Raw genomic sequence first — 24613 nt, forward strand, 5'->3', positions numbered from 1 at the left:
CGTCATCCAATGTTTTATTATAACTGGCCTCATGACTCCAAGACACGAGTCGCTGACTAAACCCAGAGTTGGGCGGACCGTCCGGGTCGTTGTGGGTGCCGAAAAAGTGGATCGTCTGGGTCCTAGCGGATGTTGAGAAGGCAGACCATCCTGGTCCTGGCGGGTGCCAAGAAGGCGGACCGTCCGGGTCCTGGCGGGTGCCAAGAAGGCGGACTGTCCGGGTCGTTGTGGGTGCTTAGAGGGCGGACCGTCCGGATCCTGGCGGGTGCCGAAAGGCCGGACCTGTTGTGTAAGTTGTTCAGACATTCTAATTAATAAATATATTTAATGACAGTAGAACATTATGTGCTCACCAGATTTGGTTTATTTACAGTACAAAGAGTGTAAAATTTGTACTAATGTTGTTCAACCACTTGGGCGGGACGGTAGAGCGACGATCTTGCTTCACGTAGGTCTGCATTCAATCCCCGACCGTCCAAGTGGTTGGACACTATATCTTCCCCCCGTCCCATCCCAAATCCTTATCCAGAACCCTTCCAAGTGCTATAAAGGATCAAAATTAACAAATGCAGTGCTGGGAGGTGCTATGATATACTCTTTTAATCAAGTATATCAAAATATTGACCACGTTAATACAAGTGTTTTGTAACTAGGTTACTATAATACAACCTTTATGTGTCTGGGTCGAGACTAAGGAAAATTATCTATAATGTAACAGCCACAAAAACTTTTATTTTACTCCTATGTGCGAAGAACACGAGCAGCAAGGCGACTGTTAGGTTGCTCGATGCGTTACTCTCGAGTTTGTGACGCAAATAGTGTGCTGGACATGACGCAGATAAACAAGTAGCAAATAGAAGTATCGGAGAATAAGTGAATATAATTTGCAAATTATTTATTTACATTGTAATAAATTATAATAAATATACACTGTGACGTATGTTGGAAGGTCAAGCGTGGCAGGAGAAGGAGGAGGAGGAGGAAGAAGTGGAGGTGGCCAGCGGTATATCCGCGAATCCAGAGAACATTATAATTAGCGCCGATTTAGTTTCCTTCGCGTTCCTTGCGCTTCCTCTCCTCCTCGGCGAAGGCGATCTGGTCGAGGACGAACTGGGGGATGGGGTGGGGGAACTCCGGGGCCACGGCAGCAGGTCGGACTGGGGCTGGTAGCCGTTCTCGTCAGCTACGAACTCTACCGTCGCTAAACTGCCGTCCTCCTGAGGGTAGCTGAGAGAAAATATCCTCGTTAGTCTTTTAACACATGTGGATCTCAACTATGTCTTTTTTCATATGTTTAGTGCTCTGAATGCGTCAGTTTATCTTCCAGACGCAAACTGCAATGTACATGAAAAATAAATATAGGAACAAAATATAAAATAGGAACAAATAAATATAACCAGATGCCGAGAAGTTCTTACCCCTGATCAGTACCATTGTTGTAAAAAATGGTTATTAGAACAATAAATGATGTCAGTATGGGAGCCCCGATGATAGATAGTTTAGAATTAATCGTACTGTAAATTTATACGTAACAAAACATATAGAAAGATCTCGGCGAAAATGTATGCATGGAAAGCGATCAGAAATGACTTTGAAAACAGAAGAACAGAAGAGTAACTCATAATGAAAGATAAAGGGTTTATCACGTAGGGCAAAGTCCTGCTAGAGGAATTGGTGTAGTCTAGAGGATTGTTTCCTTGGCGAAGAAAAAGTCTCTACCAGAGGAAATGTACGTATAATTGGGGGAATATGAAGGGTAACTTGAGGTGAGAATGAAGGGCCTGTTGGGTAAATTCAGTGAGAAGAGGGAGATAACCAGATAAGAGAGATTGAACAAATTGGAGAAGTAACGGTTATTGTGAACTTTGAAGAAATAAATGTGTGGAGAAGGGGAAAATTATGCAATGTGGGATTATAGCAGCAGATACTGACAAGGAACAAATGTGAACAGACGAACATTGAGTGAAATTTGGTCCAGATGGGAAGGAGGCGTCTGGTGTATGATATTTAATGATCACTGATGTGCAACTTTAATAAATGATGCTTACGAATATGAGCCGACAAGTCTAGCTCCTCCAGTGGCAGTTTCAGAGCCAGAGAACTGGACCTTGATGCCGTTCTCAGCTTCGAAGTCGGAGCTGTGGGCACCGAGCTCGTCGGGGTTGACCTGCTGGCTGCGGAGGATGGCGACTGGCGGAGTGTTGAGGGGCAGCTTGTCGGCCACTGCCACAGCCACAAGAGCAACCAGCACGATCTAAAACACGTAAAGAAGATCCCAAATATAAAAAGACACATAAATGTTTCTTTACTTGCGTGTTGCAGACCTGTGTTGGAAAATAAGCAAGTAACTCATGATTGCTGTAAGTTTCGGTAAAGAGATTTGTGTTGCGTCACCGGAGCTCCATGTGGCGGTACTCACCAGCTTCATGTTGTGGAGTAGTGAGTGAGTGTGATGGTGTCTGGGTGTGTGGAGCGGTTTATATACCCAGCGACGAGATGGCCGCTCCAGGGTCAAGCTGCCTGCCAGCAAGAGGCTGTCCTGCAACTTTGGGTTTATGATCGCGAGTTTTTTTTATCTCCGTGAAAGGTTTTGGCTCTCAGTAATGTCAAGTGTTTGGTCCCTTTGGTCACGAACTCTGATCTGAGTCGCTGAAATATTTTTTAACTCTGGTTTGCAAAGGTCATTTAGTTCCAAATAAGTTAGTTTTAAATGGAACACACAAAATATTTACCCAAATAATATGGTCTAGTTGATGACAGTAATTAGTAGATAGTTCTAATAATGGCATAGTTCATGACACTGTGGTTAGTAGTTACAATGGCTCAATTCATAACAATGTAATTAGTTTTCAGAATGGCTCCGCTCATGACTATAATTGATCGTCACAGTGGTTCATGACACTGACATTGATCACCATGACGGTATAGCAAAGATACTTCCATAAAAAGAACGGTGGTAATTTCGGTCTCTCAGGAGATGGCAGCTCGATGGATTGCGTCACTTGTCTGGAAGAGTCTTAGGGAAATGATTTCAAATTTTTATTTAATTTTTTTCTCCAGTTACAGATTCCAAGTCCGACTGGGATGAACTTTTTCTTCCTCAGGAGGAATGTTTACCACCAGTCAATATATTTGCTATGCGTTATCTTGAGATGATTTCGGGACTTTAGTGTCCCCGCGGCCCGGTCCTTGACCAGGCCTCCACCCCCAGGAAGCAGCCCGTGACAGCTGACTAACACCTAGGTACCTATTTTACTGCTAGGTAACAGGGCATAGGGTGAAAGAAAACTTTGCCCATTGTTTCTCGCCGGCGCCCTGGGATCGAAGCCCAGGACCACAGGATCACAAGTCCAGTGTGCTGTCCGCTCGGCCGACCGGCTCCCTACTGCGTCATGCATAGTTATGTGCTCGCCCTGCAAGCATATAACTATGCAACATGCTTTTTAATAATTTTTAGAGACTAGGTTGTCAAATAGATTTTTGATTACGTCCATCATATGTCAGTGTGTCTGGCAGTGTACAAATGGATGAGGGGGCTAAGTGCACCACAACCAACCTGTTTCTCTCGAGATGTTCTCTCTCTTATTCTGTGATTAGCCTCCGAGGAGTATGATAATATCTCATGTGTGTGGCAGCATTGTTGTGATGCCACTGTCCTGCCTCAGCAAGCAACGGGAGATTGAACAAAGATTATTTTTTTATTGGTCACCCGAGATTTATTTATTGGTCACCCGTGGTTTTAGTTCAGGTCAAAATGTATAAGTAACACCCGACCTGGGATGCTGCTTCCAGCAGTGACAACTTTATGTTGATGTTGACTTTCATGCTGGGAGAAGATGCTGCTTTTCTAGTGTTCGGTATACTTATATTAAATGAGGCTGGCCTCCTCCCACATGTTGATGAGGCTGGCCTCCTCCCACATGTTGATGAGGCTGACCTCCTCCCACATGTTGATGAGGCTGGCCTCCTCCCACATGTTGATGAGGCTGACCTCCTCCCACATGTTGATGAGGCTGGCCTCCTCCCACATGTTGATGAGGGCTGCCTCCTCCCACATGTTGATGAGGCTGGCCTCCTCCCACATGTTGATGAGGCTGACCTCCTCCCACATGTTGATGAGGCTGGCCTCCTCCCACATGTTGATGAGCCTGACCTCCTCCCACATATACCTTGAGTATGTATTAATTAAATTCATCTGTATTATTTACACTTTATAATTTCTAAATTTGAGTTTTCAATATATGATAATATTTTTAGCGTCATTGTATTTATTAGTCGTCAACAACCTCGGCATGACAGTGCTGGAGGAATTATTCATCAATCAACGTCTCATCAACCCAGTGTTTCAGGCCATTAGATATCATAATCAAGCCAATTTGAATTAAAATCTCTTGACATTATACATGTATGAGACTTGATTTGAAATTATGTGAAATGAAACTTTGATATGAAATCCCTTAATTCATGTGATAGAATTCCTGTTTTGTAATATTGCTTCTTAATCCTGTCTAGTGAAGGTGAACTGATTGGTATTCCCGATAATGCCGGAGGAAGAGCAGGGGAACAAAGACGGAGGAAGAGAAGAAACAATGACATAAAGAAACAAAGACAGAGGAAAGAATAAAAAGACAACGGAGGAGAAAGAAACAAGGAAAGGAAAGAAGGTGAGCAGAAATGATGACAACTTTGAGATTCAGTAATTAAAATCTTGCAGCAATACTCGCCTGAGGTGGACATCGGCGGGTGACACTTGTTACTGAGAGACACAGACGATAACCAAAACAACTTGATACCATGAGTAAGACAGGCATGCTGACGAGTGGTCAAAACAACTTGATACCATGAGTAAGACAGGCATGCTGACGAGTGGTCAAAACAACTTGATACCATGAGTAAGACAGGCATGCTGACGAGTGGTCAAAACAACTTGATACCATGAGTAAGACAGGCATGCTGACGAGTGGTCAAAACAACTTGATACCATGAGTAAGACAGGCATGCTGACGAGTGGTCAAAACCTAGATATCAGTAATGAAGTTGATATCCTTTAGATGAAGTTTGACTCATCACTGAACATGAGAAGCCACGTGCTGAACATAATAAACAATACAATCAAGAAACTTGCTGCATTTAGGCCCATCTCCCACCTCCTAGACAGCAGCGGTTGCAAAACTTTATATAAAGAACAGGTTCGTCTTCATTTTGAGTCTGCGTTGCTCTCTCTTGAATAGTTTGTCCCCCGTCATTCATCCGAGTAGGTGTATATCCGACAAAGTGGAAAACCTTGGGAGAAGACTCCCCTGTAGTCCTCACACGTTCTGGCAAGACTGGTCGGTATAGCAGACCCTTCAACATCTGAGAGATGTTGGTGTAATCATCTCAAGTAGTTAACCTTACACAAGATTCTCCTCCATTATATCTTGAGGTTATCTTGAGATGATTTCGGGCTTTTTAGTGTCCCCGCGGCCGGTCCTCGACCAGGCCTCCACCCCCAGGAAGCAGCCCGTGACAGCTGACTACACCCAGGTATCTATTTTACTGCTAGGTAACAGGGGCATAGGGTGAAAGAAACTCTGCCCATTGTTTCTAGCCGGCGCCTGGGATCGAACCCAGGACCACAGGATCACAAGTGCAGCGTGCTGTCCGCTCGGCCGACCGGCTCCCTATTATAGTTCATTGTTCTTGACAAATGCTCAACATAAGTTCGTCAGGCTCGTGGGGCACCCTCACTGAACGCCAAATATCACCGGCTATCTACATGGAAAGTATATTCGCTCGACCGAGTGTCATGTCAGAGACAATCTAGGCCATCCGAAAGACCAAGGAGGTACCATTAATCCTGAATGTTTATTTATTGGCAAGTTCCAGTGTGTCAGACCTTTTGTGGCAGCGTGTGGTGGGTGATGACACGAAACACGAGAAACAAAAACAGTCGGTTTTAACAATGATAACAAAATGCACGTATTTAAACACAGTAAATACCAACAATTGGTTGACACTCCTCCCTATAGTCCAGTTCTACTGGATGCACAGAGGCTCCGTCCTCACGCTTACTGCATCACATTCTCCGCTTCTGATACAAGAATACAAATTTAATTAGTGTTTGAAAACAAAAACATTGGAAATGTCCATTTTTTCTGGATTAATAAGATTCATCGTCGATTGGACAATTGGGTTACTGGTGGCTGCTGTGTCCCGGTATCGTACACGTGTGGATATCTGACGCTGCGCTCATGGTGAGAACAGCAATGGCACGAATGTAAAGTTGGAGAAATAATCAAACATTCACTCGCAGGTCTTCCCTAATGTGTAAAGTTTTTCGTGAGGGCGTGGTGAGCGCTGTGGGACGCTCGGTAAATAAAGGGTAAGACAACTCCACGCAAGAACCCGGTGTAGGTGAAGCAATATACTATCAGTGGACAGATGTGAGAAATACTTTATCAAACACTGAAAGGTGACCCAAGGGCGGGTAGATCAAATTAACGCGTTGGTCCGCCCGCTGACAGATAGACCCCCTTCAAGGTGAGCCAGATCTCCTCTCGTTCACCTTCCCTATACACACACACTGCTTAAGCTCTGAGCAACAGTGAGGCCTCAGACATTCACTCAAGGTTGGTGGTTGATGAGCACCGGAGTGGGACACCTGAATCAGGCGGACCAGGTCAGTCTCCTGCCCAGTGAAAGTGGCTGACGGTATGTTGACTCATTGACACACACACACACACACACACACACACACACACACACACACACACGCGCGCGCGCGCGAGCACGCGTGCAGGAGAGGTCCAGGACAGGAACCTGGGCAGCCGGAAAACTGAATAAAATGTAATTGAACAAGTCCACATACAGTGAGAGGCTTGGTGTCGGACTTAACTTAAGACCTATCAACCTCTGGAGGGTTATTAATGCCACCACAACAACTAACTAACCAACCAGCAACTATACTCGAGTAGCCTAGGAGTTAATGTAAACTATGTATATATATATATATATATATATATATATATATATATATATATATATATATATATATATATATATATATATATATATATACATACAGTGAGAAGCAAGGTACACCTCTCGGTGTGTATATCCCGTCTATACTAGGTACACCTGGTGTGTTATACTGTAAACTAGTGTATTACCACCGTTGTCTCAGGGGTGTGGTCTCCACTCGGCTGTGTCCTCGTTACGTCTCCCACACACGCTTACTGCCAATGGCTAATGGAATCCTTTCCAATTTAAAAAAAATAAACGAGAAACAAATTAAATAATATAATTGGATATGCCAGTATCACTTATTTATACACCAGTGCTTATTTCTCATTCATTCATTTATATATTCATTTTTGTCTGTGAGATTATATCTTTTTTTATCACAGGAATCCCGTTCATGGTGTTTATATATATATATATATATATATATATGTCGTACCTAGTAGCCAGAACGCACTTCTCGGCCTACTATGCAAAGCCCGATTTGCCTAATAAGCCAAGTTTTCATGAATTAATTGTTTTTCGACTACCTAACCTAACCTAACCTAGCTTTTTCGGCTACCTAACCTAACCTATAAAGATAGGTTAGGTTAGGTAGGGTTGGTTAGGTTCGGTCATATATCTACGTTAATTTTAACTCCAATAAAAATAAATTGACCTCATACATAATGAAATGGGTAGCTTTATCATTTCATAAGAAAAAAATAAAGAAAATATATTAATTCATGAAAAACTTGGCTTATTAGGCAAATTGGGCCTTGCATAGTAGGCTGAGAAGTGCGTTCTGGCTACTAGGTACGACATATATATATATATATAATATATATATATGTCGTACCTAGTAGCCAGAACTCACTTCTCAGCCTACTATTCAAGGCCCGATTTGCCTAATAAGCCAAGTTTTCCTGAATAAATATATTTACTATAATTTTTTTCTTATGAAATGATAAAGCAACCCTTTTCTTTATGTATGAGGTCAATTTTTTTTATTGGAGTTAAAATTAATGTAGATATATGACCGAACCTAACCAACCCTACCTAACCTAACCTAACCTATATTTATAGGTAAGGTTAGGTTAGGTAGCCAAAAAAAAGCTAGGTTAGGTTAGGTTAGGTAGGTTAGGTAGACGAAAAAACATTAATTCATGAAAACTTGGCTTATTAGGCAAATCGGGCCTTGAATAGTAGGCTGAGAAGTGCGTTCTGGCTATTAGGTACGACATATATATATATATATATATATATATATATATATATATATAATATATATATAGAGGTGGAGTGCGTGCCCAAGATACAGCAGACATTTCCTCTCTGGCTAGAAATTTCTAATTGGGATGAATTTCTTCCTTTACATTTTTAAATCATCAGATGATAAGATTTTACAGTAAAAAGGTCGATAATTGGAACCGGAATGCTAGTCGAATGAACATGAATTAGTATAAAATTTGTTCATCATTTCCTGACCAGAAGCCTATGATTAGACACAATAAAAGTTTTCAGGAGGGGAAGGGGGGGGGTGGGGGGGGGGGGGGAATGCTCTCAGCATCTTCATCCTAACTACAGGCTGCCAACTAATTAATTAATTAATTAACAGCATCCCCCCCTCCTCCCCAGCCAGAGATGAAAGGTGCACCTCTACACATCCTCGACCCATTAATTTGTGCATTTGTAAGTTCTGAAGTATGTCAAGGTCTTATATAGCTGTTCTGGACGTTCATGTGAAGGGATGATACATGACACAGGCAGATCAGGAGTCATAATAACGTGGCTCAAGTCCTCGACCTGATATATATATATGTATGTATGTATGTATCTAGCTCCCACAACTCCTAACTCCTTATAAAATGCTAGGTGAACACTAGCATGAGGGAAAAGAAACTCTACCCATTTGTTTCTGCTTCGGCTGGGTATTGAACCCGGGTTCGTGGAGTCTACCCTCCCTGTACGCCTGTCAGCCAGGCCGCGATGGTCTCTCTGAGTGTCAGTTGTCACATGGGTCGGGTCGACGTGGTGCGGCTGGAGCCAGACTTTATCTTGGAGTGAGTATGTCAGGGGTCAGAGCGGGGTCACTGCGACAGGTCAAGCCTGCAGATTGAATGGTGCAAGCTGTGTGTACTGCAGTTTATATGACTCCAGAAACCAGGATGGAGAGCTGACAGCCGTCCATAACACCACTAGGAGGGCTGACAGCCGCACCATAACACTACTAGGAGGGCTGACAGCCGTCCATAACACCACTAGGAGGGCTGACAGCCGCACCATAACACTACTAGGAGGGCTGACAGCCGCACCATAACCCCACTAGGAGGGCTGACAGCCGTCCATAACACCACTAGGAGGGCTGACAGCCGTCCATAACACCACTAGGAGGGTTGACAGCCGTCCATAACACCACTAGGAGGGCTGACAGCCGCACCATAACACCACTAGGAGGGCTGACAGCCGCACCATAACACCACTAGGAGGGCTGACAGCCGCACCATAACACCACTAGGAGGGCTGACAGCCGTCCATAACACCACTAGGAGGGTTGACAGCCGTCCATAACACCACTAGGAGGGTTGACAGCTGCACCATAACACCACTAGGAGGGCTGACAGCCGCACCATAACACCGCTAGGAGGGCTGACAGCCGCACCATAACACCGCTAGGAGGGCTGACAGCCGCACCATAACACCACTAGGAGGGTTGACAGCCGTCCATAACACCACTAGGAGGGCTGACAGCCGTCCATAACACCGCTAGGAGGGCTGACAGCCGTCCATAACACCGCTAGGAGGGCTGACAGCCGCACCATAACACCACTAGGAGGGCTGACAGCCGCACCATAACACCACTAGGAGGGCTGACAGCCGTCCATAACACCACTAGGAGGGCTGACAGCCGCACCATAACACCACTAGGAGGGCTGACAGCCGTCCATAACACCGCTAGGAGGGCTGACAGCCGTCCATAACACCACTAGGAGGGCTGACAGCCGCACCATAACACCACTAGGAGGGTTGACAGCCGTCCATAACACCACTAGGAGGGCTGACAGCCGTCCATAACACCGCTAGGAGGGCTGACAGCTGCACCATAACACTACTAGGAGGGCTGACAGCCGCACCATAACCCACTAGGAGGGCTGACAGCCGTCCATAACACCACTAGGAGGGCTGACAGCCGTCCATAACACCACTAGGAGGGTTGACAGCCGTCCATAACACCACTAGGAGGGCTGACAGCCGCACCATAACACCACTAGGAGGGCTGACAGCCGCACCATAACACCACTAGGAGGGCTGACAGCCGCACCATAACACCACTAGGAGGGCTGACAGCCGTCCATAACACCACTAGGAGGGTTGACAGCCGTCCATAACACCACTAGGAGGGTTGACAGCTGCACCATAACACCACTAGGAGGGCTGACAGCCGCACCATAACACCGCTAGGAGGGCTGACAGCCGCACCATAACACCGCTAGGAGGGCTGACAGCCGCACCATAACACCACTAGGAGGGTTGACAGCCGTCCATAACACCACTAGGAGGGCTGACAGCCGTCCATAACACCGCTAGGAGGGCTGACAGCCGTCCATAACACCGCTAGGAGGGCTGACAGCCGCACCATAACACCACTAGGAGGGCTGACAGCCGCACCATAACACCACTAGGAGGGCTGACAGCCGTCCATAACACCACTAGGAGGGCTGACAGCCGCACCATAACACCACTAGGAGGGCTGACAGCCGTCCATAACACCGCTAGGAGGGCTGACAGCCGTCCCATAACACCACTAGGAGGGCTGACAGCCGCACCATAACACCACTAGGAGGGTTGACAGCCGTCCATAACACCACTAGGAGGGCTGACAGCCGTCCATAACACCGCTAGGAGGGCTGACAGCTGCACCATAACACTACTAGGAGGGCTGACAGCCGCACCATAACCCACTAGGAGGGCTGACAGCCGTCCATAACACCACTAGGAGGGCTGACAGCCGTCCATAACACCACTAGGAGGGTTGACAGCCGTCCATAACACCACTAGGAGGGCTGACAGCCGCACCATAACACCACTAGGAGGGCTGACAGCCGCACCATAACACCACTAGGAGGGCTGACAGCCGCACCATAACACCACTAGGAGGGCTGACAGCCGTCCATAAACACCACTAGGAGGGTTGACAGCCGTCCATAAACACCACTAGGAGGGTTGACAGCTGCACAATAACACCACTAGGAGGGCTGACAGCCGCACCATAACACCGCTAGGAGGGCTGACAGCCGCACCATAACACCGCTAGGAGGGCTGACAGCCGCACCATAACACCACTAGGAGGGTTGACAGCCGTCCATAACACCACTAGGAGGGCTGACAGCCGTCCATAACACCGCTAGGAGGGCTGACAGCCGTCCATAACACCGCTAGGAGGGCTGACAGCCGCACCATAACACCACTAGGAGGGCTGACAGCCGCACCATAACACCACTAGGAGGGCTGACAGCCGTCCATAACACCACTAGGAGGGCTGACAGCCGCACCATAACACCACTAGGAGGGCTGACAGCCGTCCATAACACCGCTAGGAGGGCTGACAGCCGTCCATAACACCACTAGGAGGGCTGACAGCCGCACCATAACACCACTAGGAGGGTTGACAGCCGTCGATAACACCACTAGGAGGGCTGACAGCCGTCCATAACACCGCTAGGAGGGCTGACAGCCGTCCATAACACCGCTAGGAGGGCTGACAGCCGCACCATAACACCACTAGGAGGGCTGACAGCCGCACCGTAACACCACTAGGAGGGCTGACAGCCGCACCATAACACCACTAGGAGGGCTGACAGCCATCCATAACACCACTAGGAGGGCTGACAGCCGTCCATAACACCGCTAGGAGGGCTGACAGCCGCACCATAACACCACTAGGAGGGCTGACAGCCATCCATAACACCACTAGGAGAGCTGACAGCCGCACCATAACACCACTAGGAGGGCTGACAGCCGTCCATAACACCACTAGGAGGGCTGACAGCCGCACCATAACACCACTAGGAGGGCTGACAGCCGCACCATAAAACCACTAGGAGGGCTGACAGCCGCACCATAACACCACTAGGAGGGCTGACAGCCGCACCATAAAACCACTAGGAGGGCTGACAGACGCACCGTAACACCGCTGAGAGTGTCAACAATTAACACAATTGTTGTGGCGTTGTAAGTGTGTGACTGACACACACTCACCACTACCAACAGTCAGTGGGACTGATTGTGTTGACAGTTCCACTCTTGTTAATCAGTCACGAATTGCCTGGTCGAAGCCCAGCTGATTACCTATTAAAATGAAATTGCAAATTTCCATTTTGCTAACTATTAATTCGGAAAATAATAATTGACACAACTGGTGATTTAACTATCGTTCACTCCCCAATTCGCGCCAGTTATATCACTCACTAATTTGTTAAATATATTTTAAATATATTTGCCTAATTTTATCAGGAAATAATTTTTCATATATTATTATCGAAACATATTTACATTTGTTTATGCCTGTCACTCATGTTTAAACTTGAAGTAAACTGTAATTACTTCACATACACTAATTAATGTAGACTTAAAGATAAGAGACGGTCAGGCAATCAGCGTGCGTTAATTGGGTTCCCTGCACCTAGCTGCAGGTATGTGGGTGTTGCCTGGCTGTAGGTGTGTGTGTGGGTGTTGCCTAGCTGCAGGTATGTGGGTGTTGCCTAGCTGCAGGTATGTGGGTGTTGCCTAGCTGCAGGTATGTGGGTGTTGCCTAGCTGCAGATGTGGATATCACCTAGCTGCAGGTGTAGCATAGTTCCGGCAGTACCAAATGTCTGTATTATCTACTCTCATTTCCACCCACTATCTGCACCACTACTCAAGCACTACACACCCACCGTTGCTCCTACCCTCCCATCACCGCCGCCCACAGGTGCGCCCACCCTCAGCACCACCCACAGGACTCATAAGTCCTGCAGGGGAACGCGAGCCTCAACACTGCCTACTCTATGCTCGCCTGAATCTGGGATGCTGGTTAAAGGGGCCGTGGCCTCTAACCCCTCAGGTTTAGCCATCTTTTGTGTCAGAGAAGCTACTGAGGCCCCTTTGTTTACCTCCAGTCCGCCGGCAGCGGCTCCGAGCCCTCAGAGTGCTTTTAACCCTTTATGTATGAATGTAAACTTGGGGGACGCTTGCCGAGCGATCACTGTTTTACCTCACTCTCTTTTTCTCTCTCGACGGATTGGATAAGGAAGACAATGGCTCAATAGGGTTCGCTTTGAGGTTTCCCAATGGCTTCTATAGGAAGAAGGCGTCAGTTGTTGTCTTAGAACAGAGCAGAATGAATTCTGTGTCTTGCAACTCAACTATGTAATGGGAGTATCTGAATTTGTTTTTTTTCTGTCTGTGTCTGTCTGTCTGTCTTTCTGTCTCTGTCTGTCTGTCTTTCTGTCTTTCTGTCTGTCTGTCTGTCTGTCTGTCTGTCTGTCTGTCTGTCTGTCTGTCTGTCTGTCTGTCTGTCTGTCTGTCTGTCTGTCTCTCTCTCTCTCTCTCTCTCTCTCTCTCTCTCTCTCTCTCTCTCTCTCTCTCTCTCTCTCTCTCTCTCTCTCTCTCTCTCTCTCTCTATCTCTCTTTCTCTTTCTCATTTGTTTTTTACTAAGACGTGAGTTCGTTAGGAATGAGGTTAATGTTAATAATGAAAATCCTAGGTAAGAGCTGCTGTTATCCTTCATGAGTTCATCATCAGCCTGCCGCTAGATACTCACCTCTTGTATAAACGTATTATTATATTTTCATTGGTCATAAACTTTATTTAATGTTAGGCACAGGATGAAGATGTAGCAACAGTGCTCACTTGACTACAGGTATGTCTACACGATGACTCCTGATGGCACACATAGTCGTGGCACTGTGCCTCTCCGAGTGCCGTCACACGGTCCTCAGGCCAGGCTCAGGGACTCGAACAACAGCAACTGAAGAAATAAAACGTTCTCTCATAGGCGTCGCACAAGTTTAAAGGTCACGTTAAAAACCTGCAGAAGGTCAATTACTGGCTAGTATGACCTCGGTCGACCTCTCACTGGGATGGTATATAAGGCGGCCACACACACTCACCCTCACACTCACCCTCACATCCCTACAACATGAAGCTCGTGAGTACTCGAGCTTGTGCTTGAGGGCACTTACAGAACCGCCTCATAAATGGTTGTTTATTTAGAAGCTTTATTCATAACAGATTTATTGTTATATTATAATTACTGATTAAACTTTATTTCAGATCTTGATGGTTGCCTTGACTGCTGTGGCAGTGGCCGACAAGTTGCCAGAAACCGTTCCAGTCGTCGCCATCCTCCGCAGCCAGCAGGCCAACCCCGACGAGCTCGGTGCCCACAGCTCCGACTTCGAGGCTGACAACGGCATCAAGGTCCAGCTATCTGGCTCTGAGGGAGCTGCTGGCGGCTCCAACATGGCCGGCTCCTGGAGGTGGGTCACGGACTTGACTTAATTTGGAGTGTTTTGGGTGCTACAGCTCTGCATGTTTCAAGGACGCCGTTCATATGAGTCTTCTAACAATTATTTTCCTCTCAGCTACCCCCAGGAGGACGGCAGTATTGCGTCAGTGAAGTTCGTAGCTGACGAGAACGGCTTCCAGCCCGAGTCTGACCTGCTGCCCGTGGCCCCGGAGTTCCCCCACCCCATCCCCCAGTTCGTCCTCGACCAGATCGCCTTCGCCGAGGAGGAGAGGAAGCGCAAGGCTCAAGAGGAAGCCTAGGTTGAGTAACACTCAACATGCAGCAGTCGAGGCTGAGTTACTCAGTATGAGGCAGCCTGAGTTGAGTAAATTTCAAGATGGTCACTCAGCCTAAGACTCAAGCCAAACTGCAGGTTCCTCATGCTGAGTACTCACTAAGACGACCTCTGACCCCTCAACCCACGTCTCCTGTTGTTGAATATAGAGATCCCTCTTGATAATTTATTTGTTAATGCAAAGCTCTGTAAATAAATCTTCAGTGTTATTCTACCTGTTTCCTGATTCCTTGAAGGAAAGTTACGATGCTTGATCTCAAGAGCATCGATCCTCCAGCACACAGCCTGGCCATAACGTCCGGGGCCTCTTGTCTACTGTGGTTCCTGGGATTATAATCTGAGAATGTTGTAAATTGTAAACAATTGTCAGTGCTATCATCTGTTTTCTGAATCTTAAAAAATGTTCTAAGGGACATTGGGGAATCTAACTGTTTATGAAAGAAATATTATTCCGGTTTGCTGATGGCTTGTTTAAGACAGTTAATACATGTGACATGACTGCAACTATCAGAGTCAGCATGTTAATGTGTCTTAACATGCCAACGACTGACATTGTCACCAAGTTCATGTGTCGTGACATGTCTGTGACTGAAGTATGACTGACATTCATCTCCGGGGGTGTGCCACTTAACGCTGACCTTTGAGGTAAGATGCAGCCACTGCTTAATGCGTCCATTGAGGCTCAAAGGTACCCTAATAAATTTGTCTAAATATTGATAAAACTCTGAACTCTGACATTAATTGTTCCTGGAATTCCTTGCCACTATCATTGTGCTCATATCGTTACTTTGAACACTGGGATCAATGGTTTGTCTAATTAAAATATATAAACATAAGAATATTGGAAACTGCAAAAAGGCCTATTGATCTATACGAGGCAGCTCCTATATATTTGCACTTAAACATTCATATAATGTCTGACCTCCGCTCGAAAAATCCAACTATTCCTAAGCCTATTATGTAGCCCTGTACTTTGTTCCATCAACGTATTTGCTCTGATGTTAACCAGGTTTGTCCTGTATCCAAAAAATCTTGTTTATATCCATTGTTTAGAGTTCTATTGTTTGTTGATATAATAAATACTTTATTTATACCCCTTTTGTTACACTCTTATCAATTTATATACTTTATTCATGAAAGTATATATACTTCGTCTTTATAAAGACTATCAATATACATTTTTTAATCTCTTCATTAGAGAGGTTTCTAATTCCTGGGATTAATTTTGTCATCCTATTCATTCAAGATTAAGCTTGAGAGTAATATTAGCTGTCTTGCTCTTGTTGTTCTTAACGCTTGTAGAAATAAATCCCAGTATTCTATTTGCCATTTTCCCGATTCAAAATGTCGCAGCCATTTGATTTTGTTTTGTTCAAGATGTTGATTTCAAAATCAACATCTTGAAATATACAGGAAAAGATTGAAAACATAAATCGTCCCTTAGGTAAACCCTGTTGTAAATAGTTTATTAATGTGAGTTTTTGAAGATGTAATTGTGTTTATAAGTAATGCAAGTTTATTATTTACGTGGCATAGTAAATTTATCGGAACTGGAGACGAAATCTAGAAATTCGAACATGAACTCCAGGTGAAGGAATTGAAGGTAGTCACCATAGCTTCCTCAGTAATGAATGGAATTCCAGTTATGATGAATATCGTTCGAGGTATGATTACTGTCGCTGGAGGTATGATGACTACCGCTCTAGGTATGACGATTTTCTCTCCGTGTATGAAACCTTTTGCTCCAGGTACAGTTTTAAATGAAAAGCATATTCACGTTTTCTTGATAAAAATATATCATGTTAAGAGGAACCACAGTAGACAAGAGGCCCCGGACGTTATGGCCAGGCTGTGTGCTGGAGGATCGATGCTCTTGAGATCAAGCATCGTAACTTTCATTCAAGGAATCAGGAAACAGGTAGAATAACACTGAAGATTTATTTACAGAGCTTTGCATTAACAAATAAATTATCAAGAGGGATCTCTATATTCAACAACAGGAGACGTGGGTTGAGGGGTCAGAGGTCGTCTTAGTGAGTACTCAGCATGAGGAACCTGCAGTTTGGCTTGAGTCTTAGGCTGAGTGACCATCTTGAAATTTACTCAACTTAGGCTGCCTCCTACTGAGTAACTCAGCCTCGACTGCTGCATGTTGAGTGTTACTCAACCTAGGCTTCCTCTTGAGCCTTGCGCTTCCTCTCCTCCTCGGCGAAGGCGATCTGGTCGAGGACGAACTGGGGGATGGGGTGGGGGAACTCCGGGGCCACGGGCAGCAGGTCAGACTCGGGCTGGAAGCCGTTCTCGTCAGCTACGAACTTCACTGACGCAATACTGCCGTCCTCCTGGGGGTAGCTGAGAGGAAAATAATTGTTAGAAGACTCATATGAACGGCGTCCTTGAAACATGCAGAGCTGTAGCACCCAAAACACTCCAAATTAAGTCAAGTCCGTGACCCACCTCCAGGAGCCGGCCATGTTGGAGCCGCCAGCAGCTCCCTCAGAGCCAGATAGCTGGACCTTGATGCCGTTGTCAGCCTCGAAGTCGGAGCTGTGGGCACCGAGCTCGTCGGGGTTGACCTGCTGGCTGCGGAGGATGGCGACGACTGGAACGGTTTCTGGCAACTTGTCGGCCACTGCCACAGCAGTCAAGGCAACCATCAAGATCTGAAATAAAGTTTAATCAGTAATTATAATATAACAATAAATCTGTTATGAGTAAAGCTTCTAAATAAACAACCATTTATGAGGCGGTTCTGTAAGTGCCCTCAAGCACAAGCTCGAGTACTCACGAGCTTCATGTTGTAGGGATGTGAGGGTGAGTGTGAGGGTGAGTGTGTGTGGCCGCCTTATATACCATCCCAGTGAGAGGTCGACCGAGGTCACACTAGCCAGTAATTGACCTTCTGCAGGTTTTTAACGTGACCTTTAAACTTGTGCGACGTCTATGAGAGAACGTTTTATTTCTTCAGTTGCTGTTGTTCGAGTCCCTGAGCCTGGCCTGAGGACCGTGTGATGGCACTCGGAGAGGCACAGTGCCACGACACACACTGGCACGTTCCACATCGAGGCTCAGTAGCGCCCTCTTATGCATCTGTGGTTAACTGGCAATATAATAACGAGCAATATAATGCTCGTTAATCCAGCTACCAAACTTTTAGTGTAACTCGTCCTCAATAAAGTTTTCGACTGGGCATCAGAAAATAACATGATGTTTAACAGTGATAAATTCCAGGTACTCAGGTACGGTAAAAATGAGGACCTTAAACATAATACAGAGTACAAAACACAATCAAATGTACCCATAGTAGGAAAACAGCATGTAAAGGATTTGGGAATAATAATGTCTGACGACCTAACGTTTAAGGAGCATAACCAAGCAAATATTGCGACAGCCAGAAAAATGATAGGATGGATTACGAGAACTTTCAAATCCAGGGATCCCATCACAATGGTTGTACTCTTCAAGTCACTTGTGTTGTCCCGTCTTGAGTACTGTTCAGTACTCACTTCCCCCTTCAGAGCAGGAGAGATTGCTGAAATAGAGGGAATACAGAGAACACATACGGCACGCATAGACGCAATAAAGCACCTAAATTATTGGGATCGTCTCAAAGCCCTCCAAATGTACTCACTAGAAAGAAGACGAGAGAGATATCAAATAATATACACCTGGAAGATACTGGAGGGCCAAGTACCAAATCTACACAGTAAAATAACAACGTACTGGAGTAAACGATATGGAAGAAAATGTAGAATAGAACCAGTGAAGAGCAGAGGTGCCATAGGCACAATCAGAGAACACTGTATAAACATCAGAGGTCCGCGGTTGTTCAACGTCCTCCCAGCAAGCATAAGAAATATTGCCGGAACAACCGTGGACATTTTCAAGAGGAAACTAGATTTATTCCTCCAAGGAGTGCCGGACCAACCGGGCTGTGGTGGGTATGTGGGCCTGCGGGCCGCTCCAAGCAACAGCCTGGTGGACCAAACTCTCACAAGTCGAGCCTGGCCTCGGGCCGGGCTTGGGGAGTAGAAGAACTCCCAGAACCCCATCAACCAGGTATCAACCAGGGGCTTGGGGAGTAGAAGAACTCCCAGAACCCCATCAACCAGGTATCAACCAACCAGACCAAGATCATTCCATCCAACGGTCGACCCCAAAGACGCATTCATCAAATTTTTACATGCTATTCATTCAAAACAGGAATTTTCTCAAATATAAATTAATATTATTTTATATTACCATATTGTACATATCTATGCAATGGTTAGGTTAGGTTTGGTATTTAGGTTCTATTAGCGATTATTCGCATTTGTAGTACGTGGGTGAAGCATTTATAGCGTTGTGGTTCGAACAAAATTTGTCAGTGAAGCGCTTGATCCGGAAGTGTTTGAACGTCATCAGTTGTGAGTCGTGTGTAAACTGTTTTTCATTCATAAACAGCGGGGGGTTTGGCGGGTGCATGGAATGGACTTTGGGTTTTTGTTTGGAGAAGGGGCTGCTGGAGGTGAGGAGAGGTGTGTTCTCTGAACCGGAGGTCAGGAGAGGTAATACAATTAAACGTTTAAGCAACAGGCTAGTTACCTCAACATACAGTATCAATAATATTCTAAAGTTACAAAGTTCTCACTAAACATCACGTGATATGACTTTATCTTATTAATAAAACATAACATATGGCGACGGTAAGACTCTCACGGCTACAGATAACTTTAAACAAAATATATAATATTTATATATACAAATATATATATATATAAATAATAATACAGTGCTCGTGAATATATCAAACCAAAAGTAATCATCTGCCTGTTGACGGGGTGGGGGGGGGGGGGGAGGAACGCTCTGTGAGAAAGAGGCTCTTTTTGTGCTTCTTGGCAATGCATTTTATACATTTATTTTGCCTGGAAACAATAAACTTTTAGTCTTGGAGCGAAGTCTCGATAGATCGCTCAATCACCTAGTTTTGAAAGTTGTAAATCAACTTCTGAAGTATCTAACTGACCTCTTAAGTGCTCAATGGACCTTTAAAATGCCAATCCTACTTCTGAACCGTCGCGCCCTTTGCTTGAGGCAGCCCGTCCTTATAAACAAAGCCAAAAGCTTGTTAACTCAGCCTGCAAACCCGCTGTTTATGAATGCAAAACGGTTTACACACGACTCACAACTGATGATGTCCGAACACTTCCGGAACAAGTGCTCCACTGACGACTTGTGTTCGAACCACAACGCTGTAAATGCTTCACCCACGTACTACAAATACAAATAATCGCCAACAGAACCTAAACACCTAACCTATACCTACGCCTAACTATTCAAAGCATTTTAATGTATAATAATATTAATTTATATATGAGAACAAAGTAATTTTTAATACACATTATGTTAAAATTGATGAATGTGTCTGGGGGGAGGACGGCCACTGCTTTAACCAGCCTAGATTGAGTACGGGTTGTCTGGGGAGGACGGTCGCTGCTTTAACCAGCTCAGTGTGAGGACGGGTTGTCTAGGGAGGACGGCCGCTGCTTTAACCAGCCTAGTGTGAGGACGGGTTGTCTGGGGAGGACGGCCGCTGCTTTAACCAGCCTAGAGTGAGGACGGGTTGTCTGGGGAGGACGGTCGCTGCCTTAACCAGCCTAGAGTGAGGACGGGTTGTCTGGGGAGGACGGCCGCTGCTTTAACCAACCTAGTGTGAGGACGGGTTGGGGCTAGACACATGGATATTCACATACTAAAAGGCTAAGCATGTAGCCACACGTTAAGCAACTATAGACCGTTTTCCCTTCACTTGCTCAGTGTGTGTGTGAGTTTGGTTATAAATATTGTAGAACGGAAACTATGTAAACAAATACATTTCATTAAAAGCGGCTCCAGCAAGTCAACAGCACCAAGACTAGTAAAGTAACTGGTTATATTACTGGTGTAAGCAAGGGAAACCGAGCCGCCTGGCCTGATAATGTTGTCAACACACGACTACACACAGAGACCAAGGGATGAGTTGGAGAAACTGGCGACATTTGAGCGACGTTCTCTGACACATCTATTCTGGGATAAGAGTTCTGCTGAGGGTTTCACTCACGAATGCACTCAGAACTTGTCCACTCCCACATGCACTTAGAACTCGTCCTGTAGAGCGTTTCACTCACGAACACTCTCACAGTTCGTCCAGCAGTTAGAGCACGTCACATTCTGATGAAATACTCTGGCTAGCATTTGGGTCACGTTATTCAAGGAACTTACATGTGACCTAAATGCCAGTATTGATGTTATTTTAAGGAAAAGCTGTAGACTAACTGCTTTAAATTACATGTTTTAAGAGTATGTGTGTGTGTGTGTGTGTGTGTGTGTGTGTGTGTGTGTGTGTGTGTGTGTGTGTGTGTGTGTGTGTGTGTGTGTATGTGTGTGTGTGTGTGTGTGTGTGTGTGTGTGTGTGTGTGTGTGTGTATGTGTGTGTGTGTGTGTGTGTGTGTGTGTGTGTGTGTGTGTGTGTGTGTGTGTGTGTGTGTGTATGTGTGTGTGTGTGTGTGTGTGTGTGTGTGTGTGTGTGTGTATGTGTGTGTGTGTGTGTGTGTGTGTGTGTGTGTGTGTGTGTGTGTGTGTGTGTGTGTGTGTGTGTGTGTGTGTGTGTGTGTATGTACTTACCTAGTTGTGTTTGCGGGGGTTGAGCTCTGGCTCTTTGGTCCCGCCTCTCAACTGTCAATCAACTGGTGTACAGATTTTTGAGCCTATTGGACTCTATCATATCAACACTTGAAACTGTGTATGGAGTCAGCCTCCACCACATCATTTCCTAATGCATTCCATTTGTCAACCACTCTGACGCTAAAAAAGTTCTTTCTAATATCTCTGTGGCTCATTTGGGCACTCAGTTTCCACCTGTGTCCCCTTGTGCGTGTGCCCCTTGTGTTAAATAGCATGTCCTTATCTACCCTATCAATTCCTTTGAGAATCTTGTATGTGGTGATCATGTCCCCCCCTAACTTTTCTGTCTTCCAGTGACGTGAGGTTTAACTCCCATAGACTCTCCTCGTTGCTCATTCCTCTCCGTTCGGGTTATTAGACCTTTCAGACCAGTTGGCATGAGGTACCTGGAGCTCTGCAATTACTTTATTCACTCTCGTATTCTTGAAGATATCCTCACAGTATACCCAAAATTTGCCAGTGCAGGCTATTAAACACATGGCCCTGTATGACTAACCATCCTGCGAGATGGGGACTTGTATTACCACTGCTACCTTATTCAATCTTGTGTTGTTGATATCCTCAAAATGCATCCGGAGTCTGCCAGTGCAGACCGCTTATCACATGCCTCTGTATGACTAACCATCCTGTGTGATGGGGATTTTTTAGCATCACCTAGTTAGCTTTTTTTTTTGACACACTGTACTCCACTTCATATAGTCTAGGGTAGCTGCACTAATGCAGATGTACCTAATATGTTAATAAAAAAAAAAAAATCCGTTCGGGTACTAGTCTGGTGGCAAACCTTTGAACCTTCTCCAGTTTAGTCTTATGCTTGACTAGATATGGACTCCATGCTGGAGCTACATACTCCAGGATTGGTCTGACATATGTGGTATACAAAGTTTTGATTGATTCCTTTCACAAGTTCCTAAATGCCGCTCTTATGTTAGCCAACCTGGCATATGCCGCTGATGTTATTCTCTTGATATGAGCTTCAGGGGACAGGTCTGGCGTGATATCAACCCCCAAGTCTTTCTCTCTCTCTGACTCTTGAAGAATTTCATCTCGCAAATGATACCTTGTATCTGGTCTCCTGCTCCTTACACCATCTTCATTACGTTACATTTGCTTGGATTAAACTCTAACAACCACTTGTTCGACCATTCCTTCAGTTTGTCTAAGTCTTCTTAAAGCCTCAATCAGTTTCTCCTGTCTTAATCCTTCTCATAATTTTGGCGTCGTCAGTCAACATTGAGAGGAATAAGTCTATACCCTCCGGGAGATCATTTACGTATATTAGAAACAGGATAGGACCGAGAACACAGAGCCCTGTGGGACTCCACTGGTGACTTCACGCCGTGTGTGTGTGTGCGAGAGAGAGAGAGAGAGAGAGAGAGAGAGAGAGAGAGAGAGAGAGAGAGAGAGAGAGAGAGAGAGTCTAGTGAGATGGTGGCCGGTTCAGGAAAATATAAGAGTGGGATATAGGCCAACAAAGACCCTTCATTTATGAGGTCAACTCGTGTACGGCGCAAACAACAAGCTTGATCTTATGGAGACGTCACTGACAGATATGTTATTAATGATGAAATTAGATTTGATTTGTCTCCTGTGTAACTTTCCTCCCTTCATCTATCTAATATTATTCCAAACCTGCTACACTTATCCCTACACACTCCAGTGTGGGGGTACAATGTGCCCTTCCTGCGTCACACTTCTGGCTTCAGCCCACTTCTGTGGTGGTCAACCCACTTCTGGGGTGGTCAACCCACTTCAGGGGTGGTCAACCCACTTCTAGGGGTGGTCAACCCACTTCTGGGGTGGTCAACCCACTTCAGGGGTGGTCAACCCACTTCTGGGGTGGTCAACCCACTTCAGGGGTGGTCAGCCCACTTCTAGGGGTGGTCAACCCACTTCTGGGGTGGTCAACCCACTTCAGGGGTGGTCAACCCACTTCTGGGGTGGTCAGCCCACTTCTGGGGTGGTCAACCCACTTCTAGGGGTGGTCAGCCCACTTCTGGGGTGGTCAACCCACTTCTGGGGTGGTCAACCCACTTCTGGGGTGGTCAACCAACTTCAGGGGTGGTCAACCCACTTCTAGGGGTGGTCAGCCCACTTCTGGGGTGGTCAACCCACTTCTGGGGTGGTCAACCCACTTCTGGGGTGGTCAACCCACTTCTGGGGTGGTCAACCCACTTCTGTGGGTGGTCAACCCACTTCAGGGGTGGTCAACCCACTTCTGTGGGTGATCAACCCACTTCAGGGGTGGTCAACCCACTTCTGGGGTGGTCAACAGTAGTAGGGATGGCAACGCACAGGGGATTTTTTTTTGGGGGGAGAAAAATCCCCTGTGCGTTGCCAGGGTTTTCAGGTGAATTTGGGGGGGGGAAAAAAGGGGTCTGTGCGTTGCCAGGGTTTTCAGGTGAATTTGGGGGGTCACAGATTTGGAATTAGGGAATTCTTATAATGAAAAATAATGTCATACGAGTTTGTTAAAGTTCTTATGAGAAAAATAATTTCCGAGACATAGAAGTTTGTTAAGGCCTTATGGGACAAATTCAAGTAACGTATGTAGCTCTTTAGGGCTTCCAGGAGAACTCTACGGACATATTTTACATGTTTTCAACTTACAAAATCGTCTATGTAAGCCTTAGTTATTCATATAAATTTAGAAAATCACCTGTGTAAGTCATGGTTTTCAGGGTTTCGTACATCACACCCCCCTCCCTCCCCCCTTACCTCGCAATCTCTCGCGTCACCTTTATTTACCTTACGCCCGGCCAGCCAGACCTCTTATCTTATCTTCTCCATAATAATATCTCAACCGCCCCTCCTCTCTCTCTCTCTCTCGTTTCATTCAGTTCAACTATTTTCCAACATCGTATGTTTGCTCCTTTTCATTAAGCAAGTCATTTTTACACAAATAAATCATGTTAGTAAGCATGTTCTAGCTCACGTTCCCCCACCTTAGTCCCCTGTCGTATAATGAATACTATCATTCCAATCCCTCTAAAATTTTAAATAATCATATTTCAAATGTAGTTCAATACAGTAATTTAGTTACCAAGCTCCAGCGCTTGTCCTCCGCCTTAGCTCTCTCTCGT

General features: G+C 45.6%; 2 protein-coding genes and 1 pseudogene across 5 annotated transcripts in view; 1 reads left to right on the top strand and 2 right to left on the bottom strand.

Moving 5' to 3' along the window:
- The window catches only part of LOC138360032 (cuticle protein AMP4-like), a 34679-nt gene extending 19642 nt beyond the window's left edge, over positions 1-15037 (top strand). For 2 of the 4 annotated variants that reach the window (XM_069319954.1, XM_069319956.1), the window contains exons 2-3: positions 14299-14504; positions 14610-15037. In XM_069319954.1, coding sequence (XP_069176055.1) covers positions 14305-14504; positions 14610-14793 — 384 coding nt within the window. In that variant the 5' untranslated portion in view covers positions 14299-14304 and the 3' untranslated portion in view covers positions 14794-15037. Of the gene's footprint in view, positions 1-4512; positions 4665-14045; positions 14174-14298; positions 14505-14609 lie in introns of those variants that run through there. The other 2 variants (XM_069319955.1, XM_069319953.1) reach the window with 2 other exon arrangements.
- Positions 883-2572, bottom strand: LOC123747403 (cuticle protein AM1274-like; annotated as a pseudogene).
- Positions 15038-16752: 1715 nt separating the features above from the next.
- Positions 16753-17720, bottom strand: LOC123747406 (cuticle protein AMP4). Its single transcript, XM_045729613.2, has 3 exons — positions 17617-17720; positions 17286-17491; positions 16753-17180 (listed from the first exon to the last, which is right to left on the bottom strand). The coding sequence occupies exons 1-3, from the start codon at positions 17623-17625 to the stop codon at positions 16997-16999; spliced, it is 399 nt and encodes a 132-aa protein (XP_045585569.1). The 5' UTR covers positions 17626-17720; the 3' UTR covers positions 16753-16996.
- Between the last annotated feature and the right edge of the window lie 6893 nt (positions 17721-24613).

Source organism: Procambarus clarkii, chromosome 94 (genome assembly GCF_040958095.1).
Source record: "Procambarus clarkii isolate CNS0578487 chromosome 94, FALCON_Pclarkii_2.0, whole genome shotgun sequence".
Taxonomy (NCBI): domain Eukaryota; kingdom Metazoa; phylum Arthropoda; class Malacostraca; order Decapoda; family Cambaridae; genus Procambarus; species Procambarus clarkii.

Excerpts from the sequence above, each read along its gene's own strand:
- LOC123747406 (XM_045729613.2), bottom strand. Across the intron at positions 17,181-17,285 it reads AACATGGCCGGCTCCTGGAG|CTACCCCCAGGAGGACGGCA; the intron begins GTGGGTCACGGA and ends TTTTCCTCTCAG.